Genomic DNA, 10,136 nt, shown 5'->3' on the forward strand with positions numbered 1-10,136 from the left:
GTGTTGGGATTGGAAACAGAGATAAAAAGTGGATAGGTAGATTTGCTAGGACACTTTTCAGCAGAGTAATCTTAGCTCCCTTGGACAAATACCTGGACTTCCAACCCCCTAGCTTCTTTTCTATCCTTTCAATCACCGGGTCCCAAATGGATTTGGAGTGACATTTTGCTCCAACTGGAAGACCCAGGAACCTGAAAGGGAGTTTTCCCACACTACACCCAAGCTCCACAGCTAGATCCTGGATATTATTGACCTCCCCAACTGGGATAATTTCACTTTTCTGAAAATTCACCCGTAATCCAGAGATCATCTCGAACCAAACCAGAATCATCCGAAGATTACTTAACTGCTCCTTTTCTGCCTGAACAAAGAATAAAGTATCATCTGCATTCTGTAGTAAAAAGGGACCACGGTTCCTTCCTCTGCCACTCTAAAACCTTCCACACAGCCTTCAGCCACAGCTCTTTTAGCTAATCTAGCTAAAGCCTCCACCACACAAATAAACGGCAAGGGAGAGAGGGGGTCTCCCTGTCGAAGACCCCTCGAACTTCTAAAGAAACCAGAAGATGACCCATTCACAGGTACAGAAAACTTGGTAGTGGATATGCACACTCTGACCCAATTCCTCCATTTCTGGGCAAAGTTCATTTTCTGCAACACCAAGTCAAGAAACCTCCAGTTTACATGATCGTAAGCCTTCTCTAAGTCAATTTTGCATACCACCCCAGTGCTGCCACTCCTTAACTTCGAGTTTACCAGCTCATTAGCAATAAGAGCACCCTCTAGTAATAGTCGACTGGGCAAGAAAGCCCCCTGCACCTCTGAAATGATCTCAGGAAGTACCATCTTCATTCTATTAGCAAGGGATTTCGCCAGAATTTTGTAGAAACCTCCTACCAAACTTATGGGTCTGTAATCAGAGATACGCATCAGATTCTGAACCTTTGGAATCAAAGTTATAAACGTAACATTTAAGCTACACTCTAAGGATGCTCTTTCGTGGAAATCCGACATAGCTCATCACCTCTGGCTTAATGAAACTTGAACATTTCTTGAACAGCATTGTGAATCCATCGTGTCCAGGGGTCTTCTCACCCTCTAGACTTTTAATAACTCCCCATACTTCCTCTTCTGAGAAAGGTTTCGCTAAGTCTTCTCTTTGATTGTTGGAGAGGGCTTCAAACAGGTTCCCATTCAGACCTGGACGTACCGACCACACCTCCTTATACAGGTTCTTGAAGAATTTCACCACCTCCCTTTTAATAGAAGATTCCTCCTCAATAATCCTGTCTCCCACCTGCAGCTTCTTCAAAGTATTCTCCCTTCTTCGACAATTAGCCTCTGCATGGAAATGCTTTGTATTTCTGTATCCCGCCTTCAGCCAAGAGATTTTAGCCCATTGTCTCCATTTAATCTCTTCCTGATATGCTACTTTGTCAAAACACAATTTTGCCTCAGTCCTAGCTGCCTTCTCTTTCTTCAGATAGGTTCACCAACTCTTCTTTCCTATCCAGCTCTTCAATGGTGCTTAACAAATCTCCTTTTTTTAGTTCTACTGCCTTGAAATTGTTTTTCTTCCAGTCTAGGATTTTCTCTTTCAACATCTGTAACTTCTTTGCAAGAATATGAGATCCTGAGCCTTCTACCTCAAAAGATAACCACCACTCCTTCAACTTCTCTTCAAACCCAGCCTCCTGAAACCACAAGTGTTCAAACCGAAAAGGACCTGGCTTCCTCCTCAGGCCCTCCCCCCTGAGAAGAATAGGCCTATGATCAGACACAGGTCTTGGTAGAGCTTCCTGAAACAAGTTAGGAAAACTTTCCTCCCACTCTGTTGACACCAAGAATCTGTCAAGCTGAACTAAAGTAGGATCGCCTTGGTTATTAGTCCAAGTGAACTTAGCACCAGACAACGACAAGTCCACCAGACCGTCTGTAAACAAACTCACCAAAAGACCGCATCCCCGTAGTCCTTCTCACACCTCTATTTTTCTCCTGTGGGAATCTTATAATGTTAAAATCTCCGCCTATACACCAGGGAATATTACCCCTACTCCTTATTCTGCCCAGCTCCTCCCGGAAGTTCTGCCTTTCAGCATCATCATTTGGGCCATACACCCCAGTAAAATCAATATTCTTTTGTAATAACTAATAAGCACATTCAACACTATGAATCTGTAAATAAGGTTGAAACTTTTATAATGGAATTAATAATGAAATACATTTACAAGCAGCTTTTATTAATTATGAATGTTGAAAGAATACTAAGTACAAAAGTGATAATTCCTCATGTTAGGTTGTCTCCTAGCACAGAACCCCTTGCTTACTCTTCATAAACACCATTAATGTTTTTTTTTTGGGTAATCAACAATAAATTCATTAAAGAACCAGTACACTCAGAAAATAAGCAGATGGAAAGATAGTACAAAGCTTGCTCCAAGGCTTGGAGCACAAATTACAAGCCAACAAATGCAATAAAAAGCAAACAATGGCACAGACAAATAAAAATAAACTCATGTAAAATTATCACAGGTTGAAACCCAGCCCTGAACCAGCAAACTCATGTAAAATTAGCAGATCTTTTTATCCATCTTATAGATTTGAATATAACTGCAGAAACAGAACAAAATTATAACAGCCCCATGAGTACCATGGGTCTGCACACTGTGGATATATAAAAGCTACCGCCCACTGTTCACCCCATTTATACAAAGTGCATCTTTCTGAAGAAAATAAGAATAGGGTACTATACTGCCAAGAAGAGCATGACATGTATTTATTCTTTTGTGCCTAGGTCAGTTTTGGGGATCATGGATTCACTTTTGTTGCTGTATCAGGAACAGAGACTGAATGGGGAAATATGATCAGAAGACCTTTTATGCGGGTAGCAGAAGGTGGAAATGATCTTCCATGGCCCCCAATTCCAAGTGCAGGTTCTGAACCACTGATCAAGATGCTACTCAAATCTCTAAGTGTCAGTCCCACTGGAACATTCTCTTCAGCAATACCACCTTGTCTAGTTAAGGCAGCTCCAGTACCAGAAAAAGAAACACTGAATCAGACATGAGTCCAACAGAAACCTAATATTCTTCCTTCAGAAAATTCTTTTCTGCAAACTCAGAATCTTTATCAGCATAACATGGATTAAACCCATGCAGCAGATGGAAATTTAGCATCACAAGCACATGTATCTGAAAAAGAGAAACCTCTAAATAAACTTGAAGACCAGTTACAACCCAAAACACAACCTGAGGAACAAGATGTGGCACTTATCATTGCACCAGATCACCTTAGCCAGTTGACAGACAAATTAATTGGCAGTGCTTTGAAACCTCAGAACCTTGCAAACCAGCTATTACTATTACTATTGAACCAGAGTACATTAGATTCTAGTCATCATCAATTTCACAAAAATTTGTTTTCTTTGAGCTGTACAATGATTTTTGTGTTTGCAGAGCTGAACAATGATTTCACAAAAATTTATGGTGGAGAATGATTTTTTTTTTTGTGTTTTTTGTTTGTTTATGTGCTTTTCTTTTCATTTTTTTTTTCATATTTTCTCCATATGTGCACTTCTTAGCAGGTTTCCAATGTGTGTATATGTTGAAAATATATATAATAAGTGGCTGTTTTTGAGGTTCTTTTAACAGGGGCAGAATCGGAAATTTGGCTGGTTCTGATTCCAGCTTCTGGTTGAACCAAATAGCAACAATCGGAACCCGGTTCCGGTTCCTGACTGAACCAAACAGGCGCCAGGAATAGGTGATCCTGGTTTCTGGGGATTTTGATTCTGGTCCTGTCCGCAAACTTAACGCACCCTAATCTCAAATGCCTAGTGGCAGACTAAAGACTTGTCCTTTGATTAAACATTTAAATTTGGGAGAATAATGAAAATGTAAAAAAAAAAAAAGAAAAAAGAAAAACCCTTAGATAAGGCAACATTACTATTGACCACAAGCCAAAAGAATCCGAATAACAGGCCAGTTGGGTTCTGAGTTCTGAAAAAAATAAATTAAAAATAGATTAATCAAAAAGTCTAATAAAACTGCATAAGAGCAATACATCCCTACTCCTATATTGACTTGAATGACAAAATCCATCTTTTTGAGAAAAGATAACTGATTTCATTAAACAAGGGAGGGATGTACATGGCCTTGTCAGCAAAACAAAAACAGAAAGACAGCCCACTACACATTTGGCAAAGCATGTGCACTAAGCACTATACAAGAAGTCCCTTCTCAGCCCAGATTTAGCAAGGCTATCAGCCACTTGATTAAACTCTTAGGAATCCATCTAAAACTACAACGCAAGCAAGAGCCAAGCTCCCTGATTTCTAACAGCTGGTGGGAGAGCTTCCAAAAGTCGATGGTCTGTCCAGAATCCCAGTTTATGACATTCCTCAAGTCTCCTTCCACTGCAATGGAACTAAGTTGCTGCGACTTGGCAATCCTGAGGCCTTCAAGGAGGGCCCCTGTCTCTTCTTCCATCGCATCAGCAGCCCTGGAAGGACCACTACAGGCTCAAGTCAAGTTGCCATTTGATCTACGAACCAGACCTCTAATTCCTGCATCTAAGCTGCCCTCTAAAGATTTCCTGAAACTGTCATCAAAATTCAGAATGTACTCCCTCTCTCATCTTGGCTTGATACTTGCTTATAAAGAAAGATTGAGGGTGAAAGGGAGAGGTTGACAGTTTGCAAGTCACTCCGATTGATACCCTCAAAAGTTTTACTATTCACCATCCAGCTGTGCTGGTATTAGCTAGGAGTAATTCTCATCGAATAATCTCCTATTTCTTTCCTCTCAGATGCTCCACGTGACAGCATGGATAATCCCTTTCCAGAGGCAATTTCCTCTCTTGCCCAAATTGAGCTTTAGCCCTTGCCAAGAGTTGACAATAACAAAGTCCATCTTTAAGAAACAAAAGGAGATTCCTAAGTGGTTTTCCGTTTGTCAGTAGGTTTAACCGTTTAAGCTAAGTTCTTTATTAAAAACTAACTCATCATATATGACAATACGACATATGTCATTGATTGTCAGTTATAGGTACCTGATTTACTTAATCTTATCAAATTTATTTTATAGACGAAACTACTTTCTACCGATGGTCTATTGATATCAAAGTTTATCCATTCATACATATGTATGTAGAATAGGTTCCTTCACCACAGGTGATGATCCAGTTGTCAGGCGGTTCAATAACAGCCTAGGCAGGACACCCATCTACAACAAAACAGAGACAATTTGCCCAAGTCAGTTCTATCGCCTGTACTTCACCCATACCCAAAAAACAGATAGGAACGAGGAAAATTAGGATGAGTCATGATGATTCCGTTAAAAGAAAGAACGATGTTGTCCTTCCAAGACTAATGGATTGATACAAACCAGAAAGAAATTAACATGATACATTAACAATTATAGACATGTTGAAATGAAGATCGATAGATTGAGCGGTATTCAAATTCCAGAAAAATATGTCAATAACCTTCTCTCAACATTCTGACTCACGATAAAAATGATAATGATACAACTTCTGGTGTTCAGAAATCGAACTGAAAGGCAAAATACATAAATCTAAATTCTATGCCACGTCTTTTAGTAAGTTCCCACTTCCCAGTAATATTTCCGACTAACATTTAAGAGATGAGAAGCTTCACAAATCTCTACACTACATGTAAAGGAAATTCTATTGTTTGTTCTCAGCAGCATTCTCTTCCTTTCCCAGAGCAACCACAGCTTTCTTTAAAATGGCTTCTATTGGCTGGTGGGAATTCTCCACAGCCTTGGAAATTGCTTGCCATCTCTCACCATGCTTTGGTTCTGCAGCAATACATCTCTTCAACACATCCTTCTGATTCTCTTCAGTACCATGCTGAAGTTCAAACTTGTAGTATAAGGCCCAGAAGTCCCCAATATCTGGGGCAAGAGTAACTGCCCTATTGAGCCAGTTTCTGGCTTTGTCCACCTTCCTGTCATGCCAAAATAGTTTTGCCACAGCAGCAATGACATAGGGATCATGATCGCATCGCTTCAGCGCATCCATGCTCTTGGTTTTCCTTTGAGGGCGTGGGACCATTTCAATTGATGCTGCCCAAAGGATACCACTTGTGGGGCACTCCTGCAATGCCTTTGCCATCAAAATATCAGCTTCTTTCTTGTTCCCATGCCTTGATTCAGCTCGAACTGCAGCCAGCCAAAGCTCAGGACTCTGAGGATTTCTTTTCCTAGCCATGGTGAGGATCGCTCTAGCTTTACTTAGTCCACTCATCTTCTCCTCCAAGTTAGTGAGTGAGAGCCAAAGTGGAATGCAGCCAGGGCAGTGCTTCAAACCTGACTCATAAGCTTCCTTAGCTTGCTCCAGGCGACCCAGCCGGTCCTCTAGCTGCCCAAGCATGAGCCACAGTTTGAAAAATGAGGGGAAGAGTTTCAGCCCTTCCTTCAGCAATCTCTTCTCCTCTTCAGTATTCCCGAGTTCTCTTTCAACAATTGCTGATTTCATCCATACTCTCTCTGTGCCTCCTCTTTCTCGGGCTTTAGCAAGAAGCATCCTTGCTCTTTCTGGTTCATGGTTCTCAAATTCCAGCTTGAAAGCTGCAAGCCAAATCTCCTCAGAATTGGGAATTGCTGCATAGGCTTCCTGGAGAATTGCTCGAGCAGCAGGAACATCTCCAGCAAGCCACTTCTCTTTGGCACCCATCAACCAAAGAACCTCAGCTTGTGGCCTGTACGTGACTGCCTTCCGAAGTAGAGCGTCAAGAGACTCCCTGGTCCCATGACTCTTCTCTAGTTGTGCTGCCTTGAGCCATATACTCTTCTTAGTCAGGAACACAGTAAGCGCATGAGCATAGATGGCTCGTGCAGTCTCAATGGAACCCCTCTTTTTGCACTCCTCTGCATCAGCAACCCATGTCCTCTTTCTATCTTCCTCCTCAACACCAATTCCAATTGTATTATGAATTATAGCCTGACAAGTTGCAACAGATCCAGCACGTTCAGAAGCCTCAGCCTCCTTCATCCAAACCTCTCTATCAATTACCACTCCCTCTCTTTGCAGAGACCTGATACCCCTTTCTATTATCTTCCCAACCATAGCAGTATTTCCATTAGCCTCTTCAAGCTTTGCAGCTGTAATCCAAATAGCCGGCTCCTTTGGAAGTTTCTCCCTTGCCTTGTTAAGAACCTTCTTTGCATTCTCATAAGTTTCCAGCCTTGCAAGTGCAAGCCACAGCTCAACATGCAAGGGGCAGCACTCCACAGCCCTCTGAAGCAAAAGCCTTGCATCCTCTTCATTTGCCAGTTCCACAACTGCCTTCCAGAGCCTAACAGAATCAGGGATGTGCTCCAGCCCTTTCCTCAAAACTCTGCTCTTGTTCACATCATCATGCTCCAATTTTGAGGCTTGCATCCACAGCTTCACCGAATTGGGAATTGCCTTCACCCCCCTAGCAATTACAGCCTTTGCATCATCTGGGCTAGCGAGCCTGCATGCCTCCAACCATACATCCTCATTCTTGGGGCACTCTTCACATCCTCTCTGGATCAATTGCCTTGCTGCTTGGATCTTCCCTGCAACTTCCTCAAGCCGTGCAGCTGCAATCCATCCTGGTGGGTGTTTTGGATTTGTCTGTGTAACGGATTTGAGCAACAACCTAGCCTTCTTGATGTCCGAAATTTCTGCATCACTTGTAATCTTCATGCTTTTGAGGTCAGTAAGATAACCCTTGGGATCAACCACTGTTAGCCCTGAGACAGAATCGGAGAGCCTATCCAATTTCAATGACAAAACAGTCCCTCTCCCTTCTCCAACAGCAGTTAAATCTGTTACAGGAGTCTGAGCCCATGGAGTCTCAGTTCCACCAGCAGCCCTGCTTTTGGGATCCAGAGCGGTAACATGCTCTTGTTCCTGTCTGGCCTTCTCAAGCAGTGTATCCGGCACCGGCACAAAGCTCTCAAACCGCTTCTTCTTATTCCTCAATGAATAATCTCCAATCTCTGGAATACTGTCCCACTCCTGCACCGACAAAGTGTATAACTTCCTCTTCAAATCTGCAAACTGTTCTGTGATCTTGGGATTCGACGCTCGGTATTTCTCAATCTCCTGCTTCAACCTGGCTTCCCTTCGGTCCTTCCTCCTAGAGTCCATCCTTTTATCAATGCTCTCCCAAACAGCATCGGCTTCCTTATCATCCTCGTCATACTCCGCAGAAGCAAAAAGGCCAACATCGTTCCCTTCGAACTCATCGAACTTTTGGTTCTCGTCATAACCCTTGTCGTCTGCTTCTTCCTCCTCCTCGTCTTCACCACCAGGTCCTTTCCCCCTTCCCCTGCCAACGCCAGCGGCACCGCCAATTGTGGTGGCGGACCTATCGGGGAGATCAGGCGCAGCCCTCGCAGGACCAATATCAGACCGGGTTGTGAAACCCGTGGCACCTCGACCGAGACCAGCCACATAATTCGGAGGGGGTTTGGTGTTGAGGAACTCCAGTTTTGGTTTTGGGAGGACAGGAGCTTGCATCCCTCCCAACAGAGGGATATGAAGGGTAAGGGTTGAATCCGACCGAACACCAAGATAAGAAACATTTAAAGATTCATCGCCAATCAACCGCCTCGACGACAGGAACAGACGTTGGAGATTGGCAGGGATTCCGGATTTCTCTTCTATTTTAAGTTTAAGGGTTTCAATCGTTGTGGAACTAGGGTTAAGGTTGAGAAATAGGGTTTTGTTGTCAAGAGATGAGACGAAAACCATGACTGCTGTTTATTATCAGAAGCAGAAAATAAGGAAGAAATAAATAAATGGATAAGCTAATGGCAATACCTGAGAAGAACCTGGCTCGCTAGATACCACCGTCGGGAGAGGCGAGCCTAGAAATGGAGCCTCTCTCAGTCGCTTCGAGAGAAATGGAGCCTCTCTCAGGCGAGCCTGTTTTTATATATTTTGCACTGTTGCTAGCTTCACCGTCTTAGTGAGACACCGAATGTACCATCCAATCACTGCATAACACGTCATATAGCTAAAATCTACAACCAGACCACCAGACCAATCACCATAGATCAGAATTTTATAAGACAATAGTACAGGGGAATTGCATCTTCACCGTGCATTGATGCCAAATTCACGGGCAGTATGCGATTTATAGGGAAGAGGGGCTAATAATAGGGGAGGGTTAGAATTCAGAATTCTGCAACGGGTGTATCCGTATTTCTTCCATATTTTTCTCAAATGGAATTTTATAGAAAAACTTTAGCTGTTGGGGGCAACAGCATAGGCTGTTCAGAATGCCAAGTTACCATGAAAATGGATAAATTAATAATTATATCTCAATTTATTTTGACTAAATATCAAAGCATGGGCGTGAATGGGTGAATTGCCTAGAACGTGCCCAGCCCAGAAATTTCTTTCAACAACTTATGCTGTTTGGGCCCCAACAACCAAAGTTAACCCAACCTTTATAGTTCGCTATGAAGTAGGAATGGCTACTCAGGTGTTTACGGGTCGGGTTGGATTGATTTGAGTCATTTTCTTCAATCGATCCAACTTAGTTTATTTATTGACTAAATTGAAATCGACCAACCCTGAAGCAAAATTAACCCAAATATGAAAGGTCGGTTTATCGGTTTAGTTGGTTTTTATATATATTTTAAACTGAAATATCTATATCTAAATATCTATTAATATTTAAGTTTATTTATTTTTAGTTTTTATGCAAAATCAAATATATATTTAAATCAATTAGTTTTTTATGCAAAATTGAATTTTTTGTCTATATATATGTACAAATTTATACAAAATTGAATTAAATATTGTACCATTGTATTATATTTGTATTGACTTTGCAATTTTAGTTTTTGTCATAAATAAACATTTTTTCAAAGTTCAAACAAAACACAAATAAAATATATCAACATCTAACATATAGGGTAGGATTAATTAGTAATTACTTAAACATACAAGATCGATTCGATTCGGTTTCAGTTTTTATGTATGAAAAGTTAAAAATCGAAACTGAACCGAGTTGTCGGTTTATTTTCTCACACGAACCGAAACTGATCAATGGTTTTGAAAAATCAACCAACTCAGGTTGGGTCGGGCCGGTTTGGCCGGTTTGACATTTAATGTGAATACCCCTATCTACT

The 10,136-nt window shown here is 41.7% G+C and overlaps 2 protein-coding genes across 2 annotated transcripts; both read right to left on the reverse strand.

The window, feature by feature from the left end:
* Positions 1 to 342: 342 nt before the first annotated feature.
* LOC148875813 (uncharacterized) lies at positions 343 to 4,487 on the reverse strand. The gene is made up of 6 exons (XM_088965800.1): positions 4,339 to 4,487; positions 2,821 to 3,052; positions 1,950 to 2,148; positions 1,494 to 1,831; positions 1,025 to 1,375; positions 343 to 942 (listed from the first exon to the last, which is right to left on the reverse strand). Exons 1-6 carry the CDS (start codon positions 4,485 to 4,487, stop codon positions 343 to 345), a joined length of 1,869 nt encoding a protein of 622 aa, XP_088821926.1.
* Positions 4,488 to 5,425: 938 nt separating this feature from the next.
* Positions 5,426 to 8,824, reverse strand: EMB2770 (pre-mRNA splicing factor-like protein). Its single transcript, XM_088965413.1, has one exon. The coding sequence runs from the start codon at positions 8,746 to 8,748 to the stop codon at positions 5,686 to 5,688; it is 3,063 nt and encodes a 1,020-aa protein (XP_088821539.1). The 5' UTR covers positions 8,749 to 8,824; the 3' UTR covers positions 5,426 to 5,685.
* Between the last annotated feature and the right edge of the window lie 1,312 nt (positions 8,825 to 10,136).

Source organism: Nelumbo lutea, chromosome 1, assembly GCF_056320005.1.
Source record: "Nelumbo lutea isolate HS-2025 chromosome 1, American lotus-T2T, whole genome shotgun sequence".
NCBI lineage: Eukaryota > Viridiplantae > Streptophyta > Magnoliopsida > Proteales > Nelumbonaceae > Nelumbo > Nelumbo lutea.